The sequence below is a fragment of the Chelonoidis abingdonii genome, chromosome 2 (genome assembly GCF_003597395.2).
Source record: "Chelonoidis abingdonii isolate Lonesome George chromosome 2, CheloAbing_2.0, whole genome shotgun sequence".
NCBI lineage: Eukaryota > Metazoa > Chordata > Testudines > Testudinidae > Chelonoidis > Chelonoidis abingdonii.
This window is the reverse complement of record NC_133770.1, coordinates 187,211,697-187,239,050: the sequence shown is the minus strand read 5'-3', so window position 1 is coordinate 187,239,050 and position 27,354 is coordinate 187,211,697. Positions and strand designations below refer to the sequence as shown.

At 42.5% G+C, this 27,354-nt stretch overlaps 1 protein-coding gene across 1 annotated transcript in view; it reads right to left on the bottom strand.

Annotated features, from left to right (window-relative positions):
* The window catches only part of RANBP9 (RAN binding protein 9), a 66,539-nt gene extending 41,313 nt beyond the window's left edge, over positions 1-25,226 (bottom strand). The window contains 7 exon segments of the mRNA XM_075062014.1: positions 8,824-8,935; positions 17,429-17,507; positions 17,509-17,600; positions 17,603-17,681; positions 17,683-17,737; positions 17,739-17,786; positions 25,003-25,226. Of these exon segments, the coding sequence (XP_074918115.1) occupies positions 8,824-8,935; positions 17,429-17,507; positions 17,509-17,600; positions 17,603-17,681; positions 17,683-17,737; positions 17,739-17,786; positions 25,003-25,226 (689 nt within the window).
* Positions 25,227-27,354: the final 2,128 nt, after the last annotated feature.

Here is a 27,354-nt window from a genome sequence, read left to right as displayed (position 1 = left end):
AAAAAAAAAAAATCAAATCTGTCTTTGGTAAAGCTCACCGATAAACATTTTTGCTAAAACACACCACATATTTTATTAGGAAGCTATAATATTAGAAAAATCAAAATCCCTATTTTTTATTGCTCAGTCTCTCTTTTGTGCCATCAGATATTACAGATGTTGTACCTGGAGAAAGTTACTCCATCGTGCCTTGAAATCCAAGTTGTTTTGGTGGTGATGAAAATAAGTGACTAAGCTAATATCTGGATCCTGTCCTCACATATGTGCTATAGATATAAGAAAAGCAGCTTAACACCATACAGTGATAAATCCCAAGTTACCAAAACATCTGTATGGGACCAAAAGCAACTGAGGTCAAGTACTATCTAAGTTATATTTCTTCCTAACGCTTCAATTTTAAACTTATCAAACATGGCACTATGGAAAATAGTGCCAATAACTAATAAAAAGGGAGGTTTAGCACTCCGGGGAAAACAGTCAGTTATACAGTGAATGCAGTTAAGAAGAGGGTTTGTTTTATTAGAAATCCTACTAGTAAAAGGGTACTGAGGGTGGGGGGGAGCTTAACTATCCCCTCTATATGATTATTTAGATTACACAGTATAAAATTTTAAAGAGGTTTTTGCATTGAGTCACTTGCAGGAATATTAAGAAATCTCAAATGCCCTACAGTATTCTACTGTCGGTCTTCATTGATGCCCGATTGTTAAGAGGTCAGAAAACTAAAATCCATCTTTACAACATGCATTAAAATTCTGAGAAAATTAATGCAAGAGCTCTACTGTCAAGACAACCCATGACTCAACATAATGAACTGTTTTATGTTTCCTTCCCTATAAATTGCTTCAAAATATGCAGGAGGCCTAGTCATTCATTTAACCCAAATTGAATGCAGATTTCTTTTTCCAAGAAACTTCCTAAGAAGCCATTTTTGAAAGTAAAAGACTAGTCCATTCACACACAGTTCTATAACTAGTGGTAGAGGAAAATGAGATTACAGTCCACTGTAATAATGACTTTTCTTCTTCAATGGTATTTGTCCTCATAAGATTTTAATACACTGATTTGGTCTTCATAGGTTTCTTCTGGCTATCTAAGGCCAGTCACACAATTTTTCTCCAGTGGATGTTCTCTGCAAGGATGTAAGTTATACCAACTGAACAATACAGAGAAAAAAATGCATACAAATATGACCCCTGCCAAATAGATGGTATTGTGGAGTAATCACAGAGTGTTCTGCGAAGTTATACGCAGATGCTCAGGTTGCTGCCTTGCAGATTTCCAAGATAGGAACATTCTTGAAGAAGGTGACAGAGGAGGAAACTGATCTTGTTGAGTGTGTGCAGATTCCAGACGGAGGTCCCACTCTGCAAACATGATAGCAAAGCTCAGAAGATTTCCTAAAGGCCTTCATCCTATCCAGGTAAAAGGCCAGGGCTCTCCTCATGTCTAGCATGTGCAGTATATCCTCCTTGTTATCATGGTGAGGCTTAGGTTAAAAAGTCAGGGGGTGAATCATCTGGTTTATGTGAAAAGACGAGGTCACTTTGGGATGAACTTTGGGTATGACCTAAGAGTAACCTTGTCTTTAAAGAATACGGTAAGCGGGGTGGTGGGAATATGCCATTAGTGCCACTATGTTCTCTATTCTCCTTGCTGAGGTATGACTATCAGAAACGCTATCTTCATTGACAGTATGGGAGCAAGCAAGTGGCCACAGGTACAAAAGGAAGTCTAGTCAGGCTCTTTAAAACTAGATTTAGGTTCCACACTGGAGTGGGATGTCTGGTTTGGGGAAAGAGTTTCACTGTGCCCTTAAGTAATCTCTTTGTGGTTGGGGGTGAGAAAACTGAGTAACCCTCTACTTGTTGATGGAAAGTCACTATGGCTGTCAGGTGTACTTTGAGCAAACCGAGTAACAGCCCTGACCTCTTGAGGATCCAGTATGTAGTCCAAACACCCCGAGAAGAGTAGAAGATGCTGGGGTAATTTGTCTGGAATTCCACCAAACCTGAAACCTAGTCCACTTTTTCAGGTAAGTATGACAGGTAGCCGATTTTCTACTGTATAGTAGCATTTCCTCTATCTCCTTGGAGCAGGAACCATGAACGAGCCACGCCTTGAGTTAGAACATCCACAGGCTGGGATGGAGAACGTATCCTTTGTTCTGCAAGAGGAAGTAATGTGTAGGTTGACTAGGGATCTGTGGACATGTCGCAAGCTGTGACAGGTAAAGTTACCACATCAGTCTCGGCCAGACTGGAGCAATCAGCAAGACATTTGTTTTTTCCCTTTTTATGTTTAACAGGACTTCCAACAGCAAAGGGAATGGGAAAAGGTATATAGAAGGCCCTTGTCCCATGGAAGAAGTGTGTCATCTAATGAGTGCTGTTCGAGGCAAGCCCTGGAGCAATAGCGTGAGCATGTCCTGTTCAGGTAAGTAACGAACAAGTCTATTGTTGGTATCCCCCACTGACAGAATAGGTTGTGGTGTACTGCTGGGTTCGCTTTCCACTCATGGTCTTGTGAGAACTTGCAACTGAGACTGTCTGCTATTATATTCTGCATCTCCTGGTAGGTAGGCTACTGATATTAGAACACTGTGGTGAATGCACCAATTCTATAGTTTTAGTGCTAGTGTGCGTAAGAAGGATAATCTGGCACCCCCAATGCTTTATGTGGTACATGCAGTGTAAGAAAGAGACCAAAAGCATTCCCAATTGCTCTGAGTTCAAGGAGGTTGATGTTGAGAGTCCTCTCCATGGACTACCACTTGCCTTGAGTCATGAGGTTGTTGAGATGTGCTCCCCAACCTAAAAGGGACACATCCATAGTGAGAAGTAATGTCAGGGGTGTGGGGTGTGCAAACAAGACCCCTGTGCAAACGTTTGCTGGGTCTTTCCACCCATCCAGGGAGCGTTTGATCCTGGAGGGCATCAAGAGAAGTTTGTCTAACCTGTCTTTGTTTGGTCTGTGAACCAATTTGGACCATGTCTGAATACGCCTCATGTAGTGTCTGGCATGAGATACTAAAAAAAAAAGTGCCAGCCTACATGTGCGCCAGAAGCTGGAGGCAATGCCTGGCTGATGTCTATGGGCTGGCCTGAACTTACGAGTGTGGACAGTGTGAAATTTGTGTTGCGGAAGGAGTGCTCTCACTTGCAGGGAGTAGAGACTGGCCCCTATAAACTCTGAACACTGTACTGAAGTTAAGGTTGACCTTTGGACATTGATTTGTAGCCCTAGATTCATAAGTATTTCCATAGGCCCATGAGTGGCCCATACGGCATCATCGAAGGAGTGGGCCCCTGAAGAGACAGTCATCCAAGCATGGGTAGATCATGACCCCCAAGGTACATAGGTGAGCCGCTACTGTGGAGCGAACTTTGAAGAATACTCTGGAAGCCAATTAGAGGCCGAAGGGGAGTATTCTGTACTAGTAATGGTCCTGACCTAGGGTAAACCAGAGGAATCATCTGTGGGATGGCAGAATTGATATGTGGAAATAGGCATCCTGGAGGTCGAGGGCAAAGAACAAGTTTCCCTGTTCCAGAGATGGAACAATCACTGCTAATGTGACCATCATGAATTTTTGAGGCTTCACAAATTTGTTTAATGCTCTGAGATCCAGTATAAGTCTCCAAACTCCCTGTTTCTTGGAATCACGGAATAAAAACCTTTTGCCTCAGATGTACAGGAACAGGTTCTATGGCTCCTAGGCACAGATCAAATCCTACCTCCTATTTCCTATCTTAACAGTCTCTTGCGAGAAGGATGCCTGATGAGGGGCGAGAAGAGGGGGTTAAATGAATAGCATACCCATTGGAGATAACATCTGACAGATGGGGTTTGGAAATTGTGTGTTCCCAATTTTGACGTAACAGACCAAGGCAACATCCAAAGGGATGAGAAAGTTGCAGCTGGTGGTGGTGTCTGTGATCTCTCAGGGCCATGATCAACATGTCAAAACTGGTGTTTTGAGGTGGAAGGCTGTGACATGGAGGACCTGATGGTCTGCACTTCTGAAATTTGGATGTTTTCTGCTGTGGAGTGCACTGGGTCAGATGTGACTTATGAGAAGACTGAGAACTAAATTTCCTTTTCTGTCCAGGTACATAGATCCCAGTGACCCTAGTGTGGCCCTAGAGTCTTTCAGAGTGTAGAGTGCAGCATTGGTTTTATCTACAATTTTGAGCCTTTAAAGGGGAGGTCCTCGACCATTATCTGAACCTCCTTCAGCAGCCCCAAAACCCGTTGCATCACAACCGCTATTGAAATTGAGAAGGCCACAGTATCTATGGTATCTAATGCGGTCTAGAGTGCTACTCTCTCCACGCTGATGCTGTCTTTGCAGTACAGCCCGTACTCCTATCTATGATTGGTGGTACCACTGCCTCAGCACCTGTGCCTATAGGGCCATTGGCTTGCTAGGGGTGTCTGCTCCAAATGACCCATGCAATTTGTTGGTTCCATGCTTAGGAGCCATCGGTACTGAAATGGCCAAACGTGCCAGAGATCTCCTCTGGCTGGCTCAGGGCTCACTATGAGGGCTTGTAGCTCTCTTTTTTTGGAGATCTTATGCAGGGAATCTGAAGGTTTCTTCCTTAGTTCATCCGCTTTGGAGTAGAAGGCTGCAGTGATGGCTCACGTTAGCGAGGAGATTCAGGAACTGGATCGGTTGCAGAGGTCCCTCCATTAGGAGTAGTTTCAGTTCCTGTTTTTTTCAGAATTAGGCTTTTTAGCTACTGGCAAAAAGTACACTTCTGTGGAACATAGGCCTCTCTGAGGCAACGGACACAGTGGGAATATCCGTCTATTACTGGCAGGGCCTCCCTCCAGGAGAGGCACCTCTTAAGCCCGGGAGAACTAAGCATGCCCCTTGTTGGGGACAATCTCCAGTAAGTAGGACGAAATTCAATAAGGACAAATGTAAAGTACTCCACTTAGGAAGGAACAATTAATTGCATACATACAAAATGGGAAACGAATGCCTAGGAAGGAGTACTGGAGAAAGGGATCTGAGGCGTACAGTGGATCACAAGCGAAAAATGAGTCAACAGTGTAACGTAGTTTCAAAAAAAAAAAACCAATCATTCTGGGATTTATTAGCAGGAGTGTTGTAAGCAAAACTCTTCCACTCTACTCCACACTGATAAGGCCTCACCTTGAGTACTGTGTCCACTTTTGAGTGCCACATTTCAGAAAGATGTGAACAAACTCAAGAAAGTCCAGAGGAGAGTAACAGAAATGATTAAAGGTCTAGAAAACATGACCTATGAGGAAAGAATGAAACAACTAGGTTTGTTTAGTCTGGAGACGAGAAGACTGAGGAGGGACATAATAGTTTTCAAGTAATAAAAGGCAGTTACAAGAAGAGAGGTGAAAAAATTGTTCTCCTTAATTTCTAAGGATAGGAAAAGCAGCAATGGGCTTAAATTGCGGCAAAGGCGGTTTAGATTGGACATCAGGAAAAAAAAACTTCCTGTTAGGGTAGTTACGCACTGGAGTAAATTTCCTAGGGAGGTTGTGGATGACCTGCTGAGGTCCCTTCCAGTCCTACATTTCTACAGTGGGTCTGAAGACCGTGGCTCAAATCTCAATAAGGGTCATTAAAGAAAAAATGGATTACTGATCTTATCCTAGCTCCATTTATCATCAACCCCAGAGCATCTCAATTTGGCATAGTTCAGTAACTGTTCTAGAGATCAAGATCAGACTGCATGCATTAAGTGAGCTGTGTGCAGAAGCTAGCAAAGTGCTTGACTATGCAATGCCTGATTCAGACAAGTACTATTGGCCACTCACTTTCCTGAACATGAAATTTACGTTTTTGAGTAGTCACAGAAAAAAAAATAAAAACTAACTGACTTCAGCTTTCCAATAACAAAATTACAGCAAATAAGGAATGCATTCAACACCTTAGAGAAAGGTTGAATATATAACCATCTCATTGATACAATAACCAAGAAACGTTTCCCCAAGTGCATCACGGAATATTTTGTCAGTAATTACTGTGATACCCAAGATTTACCAAAGCACAAATGTGTTTTTTTATACTGATGAGGGCTGCCTATAACAGTAAGTGACAGTGCATTGCAGTTAATATTTGAAACAAGGCATCACTCTGACAATTTTTAAATGCATGAATAGACTTTTCTGGAAGCTGTGTTTTTAGCTTGACAGTCAAGACACATAAGGGTCCACATGTTTTTATTTTAGGTTCCTTACCATGCCCTATCCACCCTTCTCACTGAAATCATTGTGGTCTTGCTCACTAATGATGAGTCCCAACAGTTGCTTCCCAGACACCATAGTCAAATCTTAGAAGTCTCCAGCTCTCCAAAAAAAGCTGCTGGATCAGCAGAAGCTTGTGCAGTTGTGGAAGTCGAGCAAGAACTGACAGGGATTTCAATGCAAACAGTCACCTCTGTTAGCAAGAGTCAAGCTAGCTATAACTCTAATAATGTGAGATTTGCAGAAGCAATGATTGTGTGAGGAGAGGGGGGAAGAACTGTGTGAGAGGTTGTTGCAAACTTGTGTTGATAATGAGGAATGTAGACTAGCGTCTAAATAGAAGTGAGAAAAATAAGATATGAAGATAACCTATGTATAAACAAAATGCAGCTGTTGCTTATTATTGTATGTAACAAAGGGTATAAATGCTTGCTGTAATTGTTTACCTGTAGAGACTTGTCTAGGAGGGGGAAACCCTGTGTCCTAGCGCACTCTCTCCCTCTATGCAATTGCTTGAGAAAAAGTATCTGACTTTGCTGTACCCAACCAGAAAGTGAGAACTAAGTTTTTCTCCGACACACTTTAACAGACTGATATTTAAACATTCCTCCTTACGCTGAGCCTCCATTTCTCCAGATCAACACCAGTGACACTTCCAATTGAAGTAAGAGGAGTTCTTGTTGGTATTTAATTACTTATTCTGTTTTTCCATGCCTCCTGATCCTTATTGCCATACTTTCCCCAATTCCCTCTTCTCCATGCCTACATCCTTTGTTCCTCTGCTCCCCTCAATTCCTGCCCCCTCACCTTTCACCATTTCCACCTCCTTTCCCAATGTTCCACACAGCGCCACCAGAACAAAGGAGGGGGGCAGAGTTAAGAGGAAGATGAAAACCAGACAGACTCTAGAAACAGGCAGAGGCTTAAAGGAATAAAACTATCCAGAAAGAGGCACAGGATAACAAAGCAAATAATAGAAACAAGGCAGTGGCTGGTTGATTTCTTTTTAGATTAACTCATTTTAAAGAAATTGGCCACAATCAACTTGTGCAATTATTTATTTGTACTGTCGTGGCACCTATGAGCTCCCCAACAATCATGGACTATGACCTCACTATGTGAGGTATGTACAAAACAGAACAAGATGGTCCCTGTTCGATCCCCCAACTCCTCCTACAACCCTTCAACTGGATTCCTGTCTTTGCTCCATATTCTGTTGAGAGGCTGTCCTCCCAATATGTTCCAACCTAGTCAATGCTCTGACTAGAAGACAAAAAGGTTACCCATTACCTCAAGGAGGACTTCTTGGTGCCTTAAAAAGAAGGTGAAGTGATGGGACAAAGTGAAATTAACTGTACTTGATACCTTTAATAAAGCTGAATAATCTTGGCAAGAGGAAAAAAAACTGTCAACAAAATTCCTGGCATGAGGCACCTCAAAGTCAATTACATGCTTGTACAATACCTGTAATAATGAAACACCAATACTACTCAGGCCTTTAGGTGCTATCACAATAGTTACTAAACCATATTGGAGAATGATTACTCACCTTTTGTCAGAGCAATACCACAAAAGTGTTATAGTGGGCAGTCCCCCAAGCAAAAAAAAAATTGTGTATATATACACACACACACTACTGCTTTTAGAACTTCCCCACCAAAAAATGAAAGACAAATGTTCCCCCTATAATTGAGACATACTTGCCAACCCACCTTTATTTATTTACACTTCAGAATTTTCCCAGTAAGCTCTTACCTGCCCTAGTTAGATAATATGCCTTTTTATAAAGCAACGCAGCCTAAAAGTTCTGAGATACGAGAGAGAGACACACTCATGATGACTTTCACAAACCAAAACACTCTAGAAAATAGTAGCTATACTTGCTCAACTGTTCAAGCCCTTGTGTTCTTTCCATGGGGTCATTGCTTAATTACTAAACATCTACTCAGCACATTTAACATTTGAAATGTTTTCAACAACAGTTCATTGCCAAGTAGTTTAATATACACAAATGTCATTTACTATTTAAATTAATACAGTACTTGAGAAAGGTGTTGAATTGACAGTCCTAAACTATAAACTTCTCTATTTGGCCACACAATGGACAGTATTGGGTGGTAGCTGTGCTGTTAGCTTGACAACATGTCTCCACCACACTGTGAAAGGACTACACCTAAGAGAGCAGGCTCAGTCTCTGTGGCCATTTAATCCATAACTCCTCTGCCAAAACTCCCACCAAGGATGCTAATTATGGTGTTTTTTATAACCAGGACACTTAACTATTGGGAAATGAACTAAGCCTACCAATTCATCGAACACAGGCTCCCAGATGGTAATTTCTGGTCAGTAATGAAGAAGGTGAGCTTTAAAATGGTGAGAAGTGAAAAGCTCACTATTTGCATTATCATCAATCTCATGAGCCATCTAGTTGCTATAAAGTATTTTTTAACTGAATAATCTGTTTTGACTCTGAAGCTATCAGACTGATTAAATTAAAACTGTTATGGAGATATAGAAATATGTAAAGCGCAACTCTTCCAGAAAGGCAGAAAAATAATATGAAAACAAAGAGATACAATCAATGCTTACCCATCTCTTCCTTTACTGACAATTTTAACTTCAAAATAGTATATTCCACAGGCTGCAGGTATAGGATGTGTGGCTCGAACTGAAGCAGCATCCTTTGGAGTTTTGCCATGACCTGCAAAACAGTCACATTAAAAATCTAAAGTATATTTTAAATTAGTAAACTGTAGAAGTGCAAGTTTGACAGTGTACAAGCTAGTCATTCAAAATAAAGCATTTACTTTGAGTAGTCAATTTACTTCAGTGCATAAAAAAATTCTGATCAGACTCATTATTTGTGTATGGAACAGCATATAAAGCAATGTTCTTTCTCATGAATGTGTTCTAGAATATACTAGCCATTGTCCCTTGTCTAAACAAGCTGAGAGAGGTATTCAATGTCTGCTGCTTTAAAAAGGCTTTACAGTTATCTGAAAACAATTACAAAACAAGATTCATTCTGTTTGCAACAAAATGTGGATATATGATTGTGACAACAGTCCATATAATAAATCTTGAAAGCGCTGCATGGCTTCTCAGTTGCACAGCATTTACTGATTTTTAGAAACTGAAATGTGATACAATTGATTTTAATCTACTGCTTGATATACTTATATTTCTTTAAACAATTTCAAGATATTTTGTTACCGCTGTCTACAATACAACTGTGAGTTACTTTATAGCAAGTACAGTAGGTAGCTTATTTCCATGTTCTGAATGTCTTTGATTTCAACAATGCATTAACCTCATAAAGTCTTCAAATAAGTAAACATAGGCCCTGCTCTTTTTGTTACAAAACAGCAAATGCTATATCAATCTGCTACTGCAAGAAGTCCTAGTATCTGTATTTTTGGCCTTGGACAACTGTTATTTTCTAGTTGCGTACTACCTTTAGTATGTGTCATCAGGGGCGGCTCCAGGCACCAGCACACCAAGCGCGTGCCTGGGGCGGCAAGCCACGGGGGCTGCTCTGCCGGTCGCCGCGAAAGCAGCAGGCAGGCTGCCTTCGGTGGCTTGCCTGCGGCAGGTCCGCTGGTCCTGCAGCTTTGGCGGACCTCCCGCAGGAGTGCCACCAAATCCACGGGACCGGGGACCTCCCGCAGGCAAGCTGCCGAAGGCAGCCTGCCTGCCGTGCTTGGGGCAGCAAAATACCTAGAGCAGCCTCGATCACCTCTTTTTTATCTAAAATTGTTTGAATAATTCAACACTGATTTTTTACTGAAGTTTATATATAGCCTTTATTTACTGCAATCAAGTCATACTCCTGCCATGTACTCAAATTATAAGACTGGATGCATTTACTGTATTTCTCAATGCTGGTAAGTTATAATTATCCCAATTAGAGTAATAAGCAAGTCTACAGCTCCAGAAGTTCCAGAATAAGTTTTTGTTTTGTTCTTAAGTGCAAGCAATTCATTGTTTAGATGCCATATATCAGGTTGCCATACTTGGCTATGCCGAAGTCCTTGGGCCTATTAAGCAGACAAAGCCTTAAAGGGACCTCTCTGAAGCTTGTGAGCAGAGCATGAACTCTGACACTACTGTTTAAAGGTGGTACCATCAATTTATTAATTACTTGTGTTAAAAAAAGTTTCAACCTGTTTTTACAAGTAAAACCAAAGAACTGACTACAGAAAAAGTCTTTTCCCAAGTTTACTTTATGCATTTGACAGTGATTTCTGTAGTTAAACTGCTTCCACTGCATGTTCAAGTCAGTTTCTGCTATTTGTGTGGGTCTTTCACACAACAGAAGAGAAAAACATTTTATGAAGAAAATGCAACTGTAAAGCCACTACTATTGCCAGGGAGACTCAGAAGAAAGTGGCACCCCAAACTACTTTTAACTCATTTTAAAAATTAACTACATTTCAAGTTTCTGTCCCTTCAAAAGTTTCCTTATTGTTCCTATGTAGGTGCTGAATTTTAAACACAGTTTTTTGTCTCAGATAATCTATGGTTGTCACCTTAGATAGTGAATTCCACTGCAAGTAATGTAGTCAGCTGAGTATCTCTAACATTCTAAAGAACACCTGTAAACCATCCCAACACTTTTCTCTACATTAAAAATAAAGTTCTCTATTTTAGGTTAAGACTATCATAGCCTCTCTCTAGTTTATTTTTCATAAGAGTCTTTACAGGATGACAATTTTAAAGCGCACATTTATAATATTTAACCAAGAGCTTTAAAAAATAATCTTCTGCAAAAAGATAGGATCTTACACAGCAGTTTCACTGCCATCCATGACAGATTTTAGTTTTACCTTGTAGGAGAGCTTACAGACAACTAATTACAATAACTAACTTGTTCAAGTTTAAATTTTGACTTTGTCCAAAAGTCTGACTTTGTCCAAAAATGTTTTAAAAATTTGGATGCTACAACATTCTATGAACAGGGCTTCCTGCTTTTATTATAGCAGCTAGACATTCCTGTTGATTAACCTCCATTTTCGGGCATTTACAAATTGAAAATTGGTTCTGAAGCAAAATTGTAAAAAAAAAAATCTAACCATAAAAAAAATCACATTTGAAAAAGCTAGCTGGAACATCATAATTTAGCATCTACTGAAAATGACATTTTTAACCTTTAAAAAAAAATATGTAGGCTCAATCCTGCAAAGCTCTAACCCAGAGGTTCTCAAACTTCACTGCATCATGACCCCCTTCTGGCAACAAAAACTATTACACAACCCCAGAAGTGGGGACCGAAGCCTGAGCCTGCCAGAGACTTGCTGCCCCGGGGAAGGGGGGGGGGGGGAAGAGCCAAAGCCGAACCCCAAGCCCCACTGTCCTGGGGTATCCGGGGGGGAGGAGATGAAGCCCAAAGTCTTTAGCTCTGGGCGGGGGGGCCTCCAGCCTGAGCCCCTCTACCCAGGGCTGAAGTCAAAGCCTGAGGCAGCGGGTATCAAGTTTTGGCCCCAAGCGGTGGGGCTTGGGCTTCAGCAAGTTTAACACCAGCCCTGGTGACCCCATTAGAATGGGGTCATGACCCACATTGGAGCCCTGACCCCCAGTTTGAGATCCGCTACACTAAGTGCATACCTTCACAAACACTGAGTAAAGTAGTCCCACTTAAGTCAGCGGGAGTACCCATGTGGACAAAGCTATGAATGACCTTACACCAGGGGTAGGCAACCTGTGGCACGCGTGCCGAAGGTGGCATGCAAGCTGATTTTCAGTGGCACTCACACTGCCCAGGGTCCTGGCCACCATTCCAGGGGGCTCTGCATTTTAATTTAATTTTAAAAGAATTGTTCTTAAACATTTTAAAAACCTTATTTACTTTTCATACAACAATAGTTTAGTTATATATTATAGACTTAGAGAAAGAGACCTTCTAAAAATGTTAAAATGTATTACTGGCACACAAAACCTTCAATTAGAGTGAATAAATGAAGACTTGGCACACCACCTCTGAAAGGTTGCCGACCCCTGCCTTACATTCTTTAAATACAGCTTATATAAATACAGTTCCAAAATCTGATTTTTGATTTAGCAGACACGAGTGAGTCAGCTGAGAGAAATAAGAACAAAACTACTCTCAGTAAACACATGGGGAAAGGTTTTAATGAGACCAAAAAATGGTCTGTTGAATACTGTCTTACTTCAATTTCTTCCACACATTATACTTGGTTTTAATTGGGCAAAATTAGATCCCAACTTTGCTGTCTGTGTTACAATGGCAATCAAAACAGACTAACACGGCTACCCCTCTGATAATCAAAACAGAGTCACTCTGCCATTCTTGCACAATGGTGGTTTGGTGGTACTTCAAGTGGTCCTGGAAAATCTGTTCAGGATTACCACAACTAGATCTTTCCCTTTTGTTTATTAGGGAAATATAGAGATACAACTGGATGCACTAGAAGTCAGCTAGAAGATTTTTAACTTGGCATTCCAGGCAATTCAGAGAGGACTTGTCTTTACATGGAAAGAAAAGACTGCACTGTCAACAAAGGTGTGGTTAATATCTATTTGCCAAAGCCTCACTGAAAAAAATTCTATCCATGGCTATTTATTCAAATTGTATCATTTTTGCCCATTTTGTTTGGGCAATCACCACACAGGTGACCTAAATGAAGTCCGTCTTTAGGAAACAGCAAATTAAAACCAACCAACCAAGATTACTTAATTTTTTGTTTTAAAAACTGTACCGCTTATGGTTTCTCCTGTCTATTTAGGTAAATCTCTTTATGATTATCTTTGCAATTAAATCTGTGCTACTTTCTGGCTTATGATCACATACACAGTATTAGAAAACATAACGATCAGTTAGTTTCGGTGAACATTAACATGTTAGAAGATCACTGGAACATTTTCATTTCACATTTTATTGTGAATGAACAAAAATTTAAAAAATATTTAAATCGATAATTCAAAGATCGTATTTTCATAGTAATTCCATTTTGTTGTGGCCTTTACCCTATAAAAATGGACTTTTATGTCTGATTAACGTTCTCACCTTCAGCTAAGGACTGTTAGATGACAATGAAAGGTATATTAGAAAGTTGACAGAAACATGTTTTTCTGAAATGGTTTTACCTTTCTCGTTTATGAAGATATACCAAGAAAAGTCTAAGTAATCAATGTAAATAGTGCTAGGTCAAGTCTAATCAACATGTAAATAGTTTGTGGTGTTCCAGAGAGTTTAATTTCAGCTTATTCCTATTTTATATTTATTTTGTGACCAATTTAAGAAACATAGGTGAGGTATTACTGATGTCCATATATGTATTTTTGTCTATGTCTAAACTTTGACAAAACTATAGAATTATTAATCGGAATTTCTGAAATACATAACTGAATGACTGACTCAGAGGTACTGGGAAGAAATAATGCTGGTTCTGGTAAGTGATGTGAGGACAGCGAGAGGTTCCCCTCACACACAGCCTTACCATTTTTATGAGGGTATGTTTCATATGGACAATGTTGTACAGTTTTGGCAGTGATTTTTGTTTCCCCTGAGAAAATATGCTCAAGGCCTGTTTTCATCATCTTAATGCCATCAGAATGTAGTCCTTCCTCTTGCACCTTGACCTGGTAACCAGTATCTCCTTTTCAGACAGATTTGATTAGTTCAATTGCTCTATAGCAGGCTTACAAAAAGACAATGATCCAGTGAATGTATTCATGCAGAATGAAGCAGCACAACTGTCCAGGGTGGGAGAAGACAATCTGTCTACCTGAAGCTCTGTATGGGCTATATGGTTATGGGCAGGAAAATTACAAACCCAAACATTCTCAGAGATATGGATTTTCTTTTTCTCATAAACCAAAGAAAACAAAAGCCTCAAATCTGACAATATGTCACTATGTTCAAATTGTGAAGTGATCTGGAAAAAATAATCAGAGGACAGACTACAAAGTGGCTTTTCCACACTGTTTTTTCATGGGCATGTTAGGATTTTAAGTTACTGCATACTAATATCTAGGAGGTCAAAATGTGGCCTTCAAATGACAAACTGACCTCTTCATTTTTTCCCATATAGCTCATTCAAAGGCAGGATTTTCCTACCTTTAACCTACTTCTCTCCTCTTCCCTTCATCTTCAATATTTCACAAAGAAAACCTCCCATCAGAGAGGCAAGTTCACTTGGAACATTAAACAAGATGGGAAACAAAAGTGAGAGAAACAAGTGGAAAGGAAAAGAAGAGGGAAAATGTTTGGGGGAAAAAAATTATGTTATCAGAACAGTGCCACTCACAGATAAGGAACAAATGCCTCCAGAAAAGTTGATTCTACCACAGTGTTGCGGGGGCAACAGAGGAAGCTTAAATAAATGTGTTTAAGGTACAAAAAACAAGACAGAGGAAGAAGGATGATTTAGTTGGTGTTGGTCTTGCTTTCAGCAGCAGATTGGACTAGATGACCTCCTGAGGTCACTTCCAACCCTATGATTCTAAGGGAGTCATTTTTTTTTGGTCTTGCATGCTTCTTGAATGGATCTATTTTTCAAGTGGACTGATGGAGGATCCCACAAATCTCTCCCCAATCCAAATGTGCCAATCAAGATCTTTACAAAAACAAAACACAATCTCCTGTTCTTTCCCCATTGCCTGGATAGCTGAAGGTGTACTGCCTGTGCCAGCACTTTACAAAATTAGAGAGGCTGAACCTTTTCTTTAATTGGAGCCCTATTTGAAATTGTTTTGCAATGGGCGACATTCTATACAATGCAAGAACACATCATCCATTCTCCATCCCGTCCTTTCCTATTTTCTTTTTGTTTTGTCTTGTTTTTGTCTTGCTTGTTTTTGTCTCTTAATTTTTTTCTCCTCCTCATTTATTTTTAGTTCTCCCCTCACAAGCAGCTACAGAGAAGTGGGGATAGCGTCTGTTGGTGCCACTCGTAGCTTAGCCAAAAGATGCAAAAGCAACGAAGCAAAACTAGGGCTACCAGCCTATATAGGAGCTACTCCAATGCCTGTCTACTGGCTTGTCTACACTTAAAACACTACAATGGCACAGCTATACCAATGTAAATTCTTAGTATAGACCAGGCCAAAATTAAAAGTGACAATGGAAGAGGGAGGAAAAAGATGGGCAGTTTTCAAGGAGCCATTCACTGCTTTAATGATATAGCATATTTCCAGTTAGAGGAAGGAGGGGAGGTTATGTGCATTACAGTTGCCTCTCACCCACTCCACTTCTGATCCACCTTCCCCTGGACTAGTCTGGTGACCCCTACTGGTCTATTCATCCTTAATCTTACTTGACAATGCAGGGGTTAAGTTAACAGTAATCAGAGTGACAACTTAGTCAATGTACTTTTATGGCAACTATCTCCCTAGTTTTCAAGTGCCCAATGTTCATTAAGTAGTTGCCCATGTTTCAAAAACACATGGTTACATCCTGCTGGTGGGAGGGATGAGGAATACGGCAAAGAGAAAAACAGCTATATTGTCACACTAAAACAGATCAGAAAGATTCTCTATTATTTAAAACACATAGCAAAAAAAAGAAAAAAAGAAAAAATACAAGTGGGAAGACTTGCTAACCATAAAGCTACACCTCTGCTATGAGAATCTTTACAGCAGCCAGATCCCAGTATACACAAAATACTCCTAAAAATATCAAAGTAATAAAAATCCAAACAAAGCCAGAAAATTCAAATATAAGGACATACTATTAATATTAACTTACTCTAGGTGTCCTCCAAACAAAATACAAAACAAAAAGCCTAAAATAAGGCTTACCAAATTTGAATTTATTGGCTTTTTTGCATCAAACTTTGTGTTACTTAAAATGAATATTTTGTATTTAATATAGATTAGGACCTGTCTATTGTAGGTTATTTTACAGAATACATCTAACCCTCCTTGGCACCCAAATTATACGATTTGTGTTGCCATCTTTCTCCTATTTGAATCAACCGTAAAATATTTCTCAAGAATTCACTTGAGCTTCACCTCTGTAAACTTTGAAAAAGGGTAACCACAAGGCTTTGGGGTTATTCCTCCCCGCCCCCATACTCATTTTGACTACAATCTGACCTCGCCTTCGTTGCCAACCCAGAAGCTGCTTTTAATCTGAAGCACTTCTACTTCAGGACTTGGGTGTGGAATGCCAGATGTGTGTTTTTTCAGGTCAGAGTGAACTCATGTTTCTAGTTTATATGACATTTTCTCAACAACCAATACTTAAAGTACCTTATCGTTATCTCTGGCTGATTTACATGAGTATGTAATTTGTATATCTTTTCTTCTGAAATAAAAGCCTTACAATACTGTAAACTGATCTATGAGAAACCTGAGCACAAACTATAAGATTATTGTCTCCTACATTTTAAATTAATCTTGAATATTACCCACATTACTACTCTCAACATTATATATAGTACTTATACAGGGACTATAATCAGGGACTACTTTTAATTCTATTATTTCATAAATGTTTCATTTCCTACGAATTAAGATGTGTTTTCCCTGTGGCTTCCCCTCCCTGACATTTCCGTGTTTAGTAGTTTTACATTTACTAATATTATAACTCCCTATAACCCTTATTCTCTCCATTTCAAGACAAAAAGCATTTCATCCTGCTTATTTTTGTAGCTAGACATGACACTTAGCTGATTCTGCTTTATTCTCCTGCTTGTCCTCAAACTCATTTGATAGCAGAATCGACAAGCTGAGGAAGTCTACTAGTTTATAGCCCCCCCCCCCCCCAACTCTGGAGTGAGAAAGGAGAAAGATCTGATGGGCTTCCCCTCCTTTCCCACAGTTTATATTGGGGGGAGGGGAAACGGGAATCCGGATCATCACCCCCGGTAAACTCTTTAGGAGATTCCAGAAAGATTATTTTCTTATGTCTTCTCCTGATCAAGCTGGTGCCTTTCCCAGAAGAGATTCCACCCAGGTGAGCGAGGGATCCAGTGAGGGAGTAGACTTAAGTAGAAGGGGCACTGGGTGAGAAGCCAGGAGCCGAAGTCCCCTTCCCCAGGGAACTGGGCAAGGGGCCCCAGGGGGCTACTGTGTAATGCCCCCTCACCCCCAGGGTATGTGTGTCTATATATAGAGACGATGGCTAGCTCGCTCCATGGGGGGGCCCCGGGTCCAGTTGCGCGGGGGGCAGGGGGGCTGGGGTCCTGCATCCAGTCCAGGGCAGGCGCCCCCCGGCGGGCCGGGCTCTCACCTTTGTAGTGCACCCGCAGGTTGTTCTGCGAGAGGCCGATGTAGCTGAATTTGTCCTTCGGGCTCCAGGAGCGGGCCACGCGGTGTTTCCTGTTCGTCCACGGCCGGGTACAGCCGCTTCAGTCCGCGCTTCAGCTCCTCCTCCTGCTCGTTAAGGCCGGGTCCGTGCGGAAGGCGGCCGGGGCGGCTGCTCCCGCCTGCAGGCCAGGGCGGGCAAGGCCGGCGCCGGCGGGGGGCGGGGGAGGCGGCGGCGCGCGCGGTGGCCGGTGGCGGGGGAGGCGGCGGTGTTAGCGCACCGCGGCCGCCGGGTCGAGGCCGGAGCGGGGCCGGCGCTAGCGGCGGGGCGGCGATCCCCGAGCCTGGGGAGCCGCCGTCAACGGAAGCTCTGCTGTTGCCCGGACATCCCGGCCTCCGCCACCTCCTGCTGCGGCGGCGGCTGTCTGCGGACGGTCTCCGGACGGGCGCGGCGGGCAGGCCTGGGCCACTGCGGAGCAAGCGGGGATGGTTTAGACGAGCAGCCCGGACCGGAGTCGGGGGGGGAGGGGGCAGGCAGGCGGCGGTTACAGACCCTGGGGCTAGTGGGAGGCGGCGTGCGCGGGGGTCGAGCTCGGGCCGCTGCGCAAGACAGAGGGGAGGGGGGTGAGAGCGCGAGACGCCGCGGCTGGTCCCCAGGCCGGCGCCAGACGCTGCTGCTGCTGCGGTGGAACGTCCCGGATCAGCTGAGCAGCTCCCCGCGGCGGCGCGAGGAGGAGGAGCTTCCGCCAATCACAGGGCGCGAGGGCGGTGGCCAATCCGCTCCTGCACGAGAGAAGACGTGAAGGCGAAGGAGCTTGGGGCGCGCGGTGCTAGTGCAAAGCGTGGCAGCTGCAAGGAAGGGCTGCACGTTTGTCATGGTCTTAGTCTCCTCCGAAGCTAGGAGCTTCGTGTCCCGGTCCTGCTTGGCCGAGAGGACTGAGCAGGGACTAGCTCAGGCTACGAGCTACTGCCTGGAAGAGGGACGGCGGTCTGCAGCTCCACCAGCGCCAGCAACAAGTCTGCGGGGCCTCTCCTGCCCACTCTCCCCCCTGAGCCAAGAGGGGTGAGATCGAGCAGTCCTCCTGGGGGTGAAGAAGCCCCATGCAGGCCTGGGTAGAGCGAGGCGCAGTCTTGGGGGACTGAGGGAGGGAACTGCCCTGCTGTACTAGTGGCAGTCAGTACCCTTCCCAGGCGTTAAATATGATCATGCTTGCCTCAGGGTGCTACTGTACAAGAATCCTATTTTATAGACTGGGTTTGTTGATTTCAGGCAAGGAGCCTTCTGCTTTGCAAAGGATAGCACTGTTCTGTGGAGGGATCTAGGCAGCTGTTGCTTAGCATGTATTTGATCTTAAAAGAATAATACCTCTTAGATTGTCAGGAAAAAATAATTACAGTTATTACAAGGAACACCTTTAATTTCTTTCATGTTCAATAATCAAAGTATCAATTCCTAAACTATGGGCCATGGAATGAGTGAGTGGTCTACAAGATTTGCTCCTCTCACAGAGTGGGTTTTTCTCCCTGGTGCCAGGTACTAAAATTCAATACATTCATACTACAACTATTCACAAAGCACTCACTCCATATCTGACCCATCAATCGTCATCCTCAAAGGAAACCTACAACATAACACTTTCAAAGGATGAGCCTGGAAGTTTACATTCATAACTTTGGCTGACACTAAAAATCATTGCCTTAATACAGATTCAGGATTATGGTTTATTACAACAATCTGTAACCCACTAACCCTCATTTTTGTCCTATGACTACAGCAGTGTTAACAAGCCATTTCACCTGGAATTAAGTCCCTTAATTTAGCGTAAGTCAGTGGTTCTCAGCCTATTTACCACTGTGAGCTGCATATACAGCTCTCAGTTGTGATCTGCATCCAAACGCTATATATGTAACTATCTGTTTGGCTGCGAGGATGTCAGTGGGCTGTAGCTGTGTGCTGATTGGGCCGCAAGTGGCCCGTGAGCCATGGGCTGAGAACCACTGGTATAGGTGCACTCTACCTCGATATAACTTTGTCCTTGGGAGCCAAAAAAATCTTACTGTGTTATATCTAACTTATTTGATCCGCTGGAGTGCGCAACTCCGCCCCCCCGGAGCGCTGCTTTACCGTGTTATATCCTAATTTGTGTTCTATCCGGCGGTGTTTTATTGGGGTAGAGGTGTAGTCAGCATATATGCTATCTGCTCAAGGTTGTATTGAACTGTGACACTGGGAGTATCTATCCCAGACCTGAAGAAGAGCTCTCTGGAACTCAAAAGCTTGTCTCTCTCGCCAGTAGAAGTTAATCCAATAAATAGGGCCCTACCAAATTCGTGGCCATGAAAAAACCCATCACAGACCATGAAATCTCATCTTTTGTGTGTTTTTACCCGATACTATGCAGATTTTACAGGGGAGACCAGTGTTTGTCAAATTGGGGGTCCTGACCCAAAAGAGTTGTGGAGGGGGGCAAGGTTATTTTTAGGGGAGTTGCAATATTGCCACCCCTACTTCTGTGCTGACTTCAAGAGCTGCAGCTGTTCAGCCACCCAGCTCTGGCCAGGCACCCAGCTCTAAAAGGCAGCATCTGCTAGCAGCAGCACAGAAGTAAGGGTGGCAATACCATAACATGCCATCCTTACTTCTGCGCTGCTGCTAGCAGGGTGCTGCCTTCAGAGCTGCGCTCCCAGCCAGCCACCACCACTCTCCATCTGCCCAGCTCTGAAGGCAGCATCACTGCCTGGAGCAGTGCAGAAGTAAGGGTAGCAGTACTGTGACTCTCCCTACTAGGGGCGGCTCCAGGTACCAAAGAGTGTGCATGGGGCGGCAAGCCACAGGGAGGCACTCTGCTGTTCGCCACAAGGGCAACAGGCAGGTTGCCTACGGTGGCATGCCTGCGGCGAGAAGTGGAGCAACATGGCCCCAGCCTGCTCCACTTCCCTTGCCCCAGCTGTGTAGCAGGGCAGGGGGAGCTGGGGAAAGGTCCACACACACACACGGGAAGTGGACCAATGTGGCCCCAGCCTGCTCCACTTCCCTTGCCCCAGCTGTGTAGCAGGGCAGGGGGAGCTGGGGAAAGGTCCACACACACACACGGGAAGTGGACCAATGTGGCCCCAGCCTGCTCCACTTCCCTTGCCCCAGCTGTGTAGCAGGGCAGGGGGAGCTGGGGAAAGGTCCACACACACACACGGGAAGTGGACCAATGTGGCCCCAGCCTGCTCCACTCTGCCAGCTCCCAGCTACGTTGCTCCACTTCCCACCGCCAGTGAGTGCAGGGAAGGTGGGGAAAGGATGCACCCCCTGCACTCGCTGGCGGTGGGAAGCGGAGCAACACAACTCCAGCCTGCTCTGCTTCCCTTGCCCCGGTCCCAGATGTGTCACTCGGGTGGGGGGAGAAGTCCCCCCCCTGCACTCACCAGTGGTGGGAAGCAGAGCGCTGTGGCTGGGAGGTGGCAGAGTGGAGCAGGCTGGAGCCAGGCTGCTCCACTTGCTGCCAGTGAGTGTGTGTGTGTGGCGGGGGCGGCGGGAGCCCTTCCCCCAAGCCCTTTCCCCCAAGCAACATGGCTGGGGCTGGGGCAGGGGCAAGGGAAGCGCAGCGGGCTGCTCCCAGCCCCCTGCCAATCCCCCAGCCCACTCTGGGCCTGCAGGACCCCCAAAAGTGCCCCCTCCCAGCTCTTGTCTCCCAACCCTGTGGGAGGGAGGCCTGGGGGGCTGTGTAGGGCACCCAAATGGCTAGGGACAGCCCTGCCTCCCTACAATAACCTTGCAAACCACTTCCCCCCATAAAAACACTCCTTTTTGAGTCAGGACCCCTACAATTACAACACCATGACATTTCAGATTTAAATAGCTAAAATCATTACATTTATGATCTTTAAAATCCTATGACCATGAAATTGACCAAGAAGGATTGTGACTTTGGTAGGGCCCTACCAATAAATGATATTACATCCCCACCTTCTCTCTAATATCCCGGGACCAACATGGCTACAACAACACTGCATACAATTTTTCTTTTAGCAGTTAGTCCATACTATGAGAAAGTTTGAAAACTCCTGGATTAAAGAGGGAGGGGAAAAATGTTCTTATTTCTCCCATGTGTTTACTTTGTGGTTTTGACAGTGCTTTGAATAGTTAGTTTCACTGTAGTCAAGTAGTTAGTCAGCTACCTTTGCAAGTCTCTCACACAGCTACTTAGACAACATTTAAAAAAAACAGAAAAATGGAGGTGGGGCTCAAGTGCACGCAGAGTTCCTGAAACAAAATTTTAAATAAAGTATTTTAGGTAGTAAGATTTTAAGTTGGCAGTGGCTCAAGACAAGAATGAAAATAGGAAATTAAAAAGAGGAGATAATCTTCATTCCATAGTTCTGGGTGGCAGCGGTGTAATAAAGGTATTGCACTCAGGAATGCTGGTAAGAGTAATTATTTCCTGTATCTAGTCACATGACATGGATCAGAGTTATAAAATGTACCTCTGACATATGTGAGGGCCGTGTATATTTGGTCTCTAGCAACTACAGTTTTTGGTTTGGGGTTTTTTGATCAAATGGAAATAAAACGTAAATACCATTTAAAAAAAAAACAACAACACCCTGCTGCAACTCCAATTAATAAAAACACACAAATAGAAACATCTAGGACAGAGGTAAAAAATAAAATTGTCACACTGGATTAGATCTGAGATCCATGTAATCCATTACCTTGTCTCATGCAGTGGTCAGTACCTGACACTTCAGAGGCAAAAGTAAGAACACCATGCCAGTGCAGGGACCCCCACATTACATTTTATCCTGATTGCCAATACAATCAGAATACTTGCCTAAACCTTGCAAGTTTAATGATTTAGCATCCCCAATTAATAAGCAACAGGTTTAAAACAAACAAAAGGAAGAATTTCTTCATAAAATGCACAGTCAACCTGTGGAACTCTTTGCCAGAGGATGTTTTAAAGGCAAAGACTATAACTGGCTTCAGAAAAGAATTAGATAGTTAATGGAGAATAGGTCCATCAGTAGCTATTTAGCCATGAGGGGCAGGAATGCAAAACCATGCTCTGAAGTGACCTTAGCCTCTGTTTGCCAGAAGCTGAGAATGGGCAACAGAGGATGGATGGATCGCTTGATGATTTCCTGTTCTGTTCATTCCCTCTGGCATTGGCCACTGTTGGCAGACATAATACTGGGCTCTATGGACCATTGCTCTGACCGAGTATGGCCATTCTTATGTTCTAACTTTTTGTTAGCAGTAACTGTTTTAATTCTGGATATTCATGTTGTCCATACAACTGTCAGTCCCTTTTTGAATCTTCCTGAGTTCTTGGCCTCAACAACTTCCTGTGGCAATGAGTTCCATGATCTAATTACGTGTTGTGTGCAAAAGTATTTCCTTTTATTCATTTTGAATTTGCAACCTTTTTATGCCTGTCCCTGTGTTCCTGTACTAAGAGACAGGGAAAGCAGAAGTTTCTGCTCTGCCTTTTCTACTTATTCGTTATTTTAATATACTTTTACTACCTCCCCTCTTATTCATCTCCTTTTTAAGGTAAATAATCTCAGTCTTTTCAATCTGTCTTCTCGTAAGAGTTTTTCCATGTTCTTAATCATTCTTGTATGCAGTAGAGTTGTAGCTGTATCAATCCCAGGCTATTAGGCAGACAAGGTAGGTGAGGTAATATATTTTATTGGACCAACTTCTCAAAAGGGTTGTCTTGCTCACCAACAGAGGTTGGTCCAGTAAAAGATATTACCTAAAGCCACCTTGCTCTAATCATTCTTGTCATCCTTCATGCTACAAGACCAATTGCCCTTGGTCTCATTCTTCTCATATCCTTTTTGATATGCGGTGAGCAGCAACACACACAGTATTCCAGGTGAGGCCACACTATAAAAGGTATTATAATATTTTCTGTATTATTCTCATTCCTTATGTATCCTAACATCTTGTTTGCTTTTTGAATGCAGCTGCATATTGAGTCTCTTCCTCAAGATGTCTACAGTAATGCCCAAATCCCCTTCCTGAGCTGATACATACCTTATGAGGTTCTAAATCAGGTGTAGGCAACCTATGGCACATGTGCCAAAGGCAGCATGTGAACTGATTTTCAGTGGCACTCACAGTACCCGGGTCCTGGCCACCAGTCTGGGGGGCTCTGCATTTTAATTTAATTTTAAATGAAGCTTCTTAAACAACATTTTAAAAACCTTATTTAACTTTCCATACAACAATAGTTTATTTATATATTATAGACTTATAGAAAGAGACCTTATAAAAAAACATTAAAACGTATCACTGGCATGCAAAACCTTGAATTAGAGTGAATAAATGAAAACTTGGCACACCACTTCTGAAAGGTTGCCGACCCCTGTTCTAAATTAAATAAGAAGTTTACATTTTTTTCTCAAATATGCAGTATCTTGCAGTTATTGACACTGAATGTAATTTGTCATCATGTCCATTCATCTAGCTTTCTTAGGCCTTCCTGAAGTTCTTCACAGTCCCTGTTTGTTTTGACTAACCTAAATTACCTTGGGTCATCAGAAACTTTTGCCACCTCACTACTCACCCCGTCCTCCCTCCTCCCCCCCATACAGTAGAACCTCAGAGTTATGAACACCAGAATTACAAACTGGCTGGTCAACCACACACCTCATTTGGAAGTACACAATAAGTCAGCACCAGAGACCAAAAGAAAAGAACCGTACAGTACCACATTAAACATGAACTACTAAAAAAAATAAAAGGGAAAATTTTTAAAAAAAGATTTGACAAGGTAAGAAAACTGTTTCTATGCTTGTTTCATTTAAATTAAGATGGTTAAAAGCAGCGTTTTTCTTCTGCATAGTGAAATTTCAAAACTGTACTAAGTCAATGTTCAGTAGTAAGCTTTTGAAAGAACACTCCTAATGTTTTGTTCAGAGTTATGAACAAACTCCATTCCTGAGGTGTTCATAACTCTGAGGTTCTACTATACAAATTAAACACAGAACCTAGTACTAGCATTTGAGGCAACCAACCCACTGTTCAGCTTCTGCAATGATGAAAATGACCATTTAATCTTACAGGCTGGGTAAGGTAATATCTTTTATTGCACCAGTTTTTGTTGGAGAGAGAGAGAAGCTTGTGGGTGGGGGAAATACAAATACAATGCATATATTTAGTCCTACTCTTTGTTTTCTGTTTCCTAGCCAGATTTTGATCCATGACAGAACTTTGCCTCTCACCCATGATTACTTAGGTTCTGAAGTAGCCTCTTGGTGAGGCATCTTGTCAAAGGCCTTTTGAAAATCTAAATAAATTACCAGCCAGTTCTCCTTTATCCTCTAGTTTATTGACACAAATAACTAACAGGTTAATAGATCAGTGAGAAATAATTTTCTTTTGCACAAGCCATGCTGGTTAGACCCTACCTCCTATTTTTTAAATTTCTAAGTTGAAATGAGCATGTCAACCAATGAATAGACAACATAAGCGCCCTGACAAGAGAAGGGATTATTTTGCTTCCTATTGGACATCTGTCAACAGCTATTATCTTTGAACCTTAATGATTTTCTCATTACATGACACTTCTTCTTGCAAAAGAAGGTATTTTGCAAGGCCTGTTCAGCTGCAGAGGTGGATCCACTACTTGCATCCGGCGTTTACTACTACTCATGTTTTCATCATCATTCAATGAGTAGAAGTAGGTTGCTTCTGGTTTTGCGCAAGTGATGTCAGCAGTAGCATTGTGGCCATCGTCAAGAAAGAGAGAGAGCCAGTATTCTCCTTTGTTCTCTTTAGACATCTTCTATTCCTCCTGCACGATCGGTCCTTTAGATAGTTATGATGTGGATGGTATAGCTGTTACATTGGTAAATTGACAGCCAGTTTCTGTTTGGAGTCTAATATCTCCCCTTTGAAACTGTATCCTGTTCTTCCTGTAGCGTTCCTTCTGTTCTAGTTGCCTGCTGCATTCCTCTTTTGTAACTATCGTAGAGTTAATTGTCTGTCACAAGAAGTTTATTAGATACTGGCACTAAAATTTTTATCCTTCTGCCCATAGGTTGCTGAAGTGGTGATTTTAATCCAAAAGCACGGTGAGCATATTGTGATATTTTAACAATGCTAAGTATGGATCTCTGGAATCTACCAAGAGGGTTTCTGTCAAGCTCTTTGCTATTTGATCTGACTTTTCTGAAAACTTGTTTGCCCATATGTTGAAAGAATTTGTGAGCCATCGTCAGTTATTAACTTTGTGAATCTAATAGCGAGCAAGTTGCAATTTACAGTGTTGCTAATAGTGTTACTCATGTATAGCACAACAATTCTATTTTTATAAAACTGGGTAATTATTAATAAAAGTGTTTTTGTTTAAGTAACAATATACCTGTGCCATCTTTAGACAAAGGGCAAAACAGAAATCTCACATGGTTTCAATGATGCTTTTGCATTCTGCTTCTTATGTTTATTTTAGATTTTCACATGGATACTTTATCTTCAGTTAGAGCAGTTATGCCTGGTCCAAATAGGAGGACATCCTGGGCTCTATGTTTACACATTTAATACCCAGATGGGCACTGTGTCTTATGCTAAGCATTACAAACTTCCTGATGTGCAGCACTATGATATGTGCTTTGTACAGAATCCCACTATATGCAGCAACTTAATCCTTACTGGCCTATTATATTTTCATCTTTGGAGATACCTAGGCTGCTTTTCTGTTGGCCATCGAATTAGAATTACTCACTGTCGTATGGGTGGATTATGTTGCATTACTTATTTCAGCTTGTCAAATTTTGTTTTGGAAATAGGTAGTAATAGTTGAGTCATATTTACTTCAAATCTCTTTTCCTGCAGTTTGCTGCTGTCACAATAGATAGAAATTCATAAACGCATAAGCCATAGGCAGTTCTTTACGAGGCTCAAATTTACATTTCAGAACAGGTATTTTTGCAAGTTCACAAGCTGAAACATACACTTTGAACAATAATAGAAAGACATTTTTAGGAGCTCACTGGAATAGATCTGTAAGCAAAAGTTTTCAGTCTGCATCATCTGGCCTAGTGTGCAAGTGTCCTATTCTGACTAAAATGTCAAAACAGGCACAGAAATTAAATACCTAGCGAATGTGAATAAAAAGCCTTGTCGTGAGAGAAATATGAGGGAGTGGAATAAAACCTGCCTGAAGTGCACTGGCTTATCCATTTTGTGAAAGCAGAAAATCAAGCTATCATGCTATCTTAGAACAGTTGTTCCCAGCTGGTAGGTCATGATGCATTTGTGAGTCACTTTGAAGCAACCCACCAAGCACAAGCAAGTTGGCATGTCTTAAAGTTTGTAATCAGTAATGTAAGAAAAATTATTGTATTTAATCCTGAGTCTAGTTTTAAAATGGACTGAAATGTGGTGGGGGTGAGAAATAGTAATAGCCACAGTTTCCAAAGTGGAGGAATGACCATGTGCAGTTAGGTTCTTTTAGTTCCTGCTATCCTAAGAGCAGAGAGATCATGTGGAGTGAGGATGAGAAACAGGAAAAAGAAAGTGAAAGAAGTAAGAAAAAGAGTCTAGAGAAACTAGTAGCTTAAAGTATACTACTCCCCTTTTTCTCCTATGCAAATCACTTTCCCACCAGCCTCTGCTTCAGCCATCTGTCTCCAGTGACATAACGCAGGGGTTCTCAAACTTCATTGCACCAAGACCCGCTTCTGACAACAAAAACTGCTACATGACCACAGGAGGGTACATGACCCTGGACGGGGAGGCCAGAGCCCAAGGGCTTCAGTCCTGGGCGGGATGTGAGGATAAGGGTGGAGGGGGTGGTAACGTGAGCCCCGCTGCCCAGGACTGAAGCCAAAGCCTGAGCACCACTGACATAATGGATGAGTTCCAATGCAGTTTGTACTATCAGAGGGTCATTGAAAGGTTACATTTGT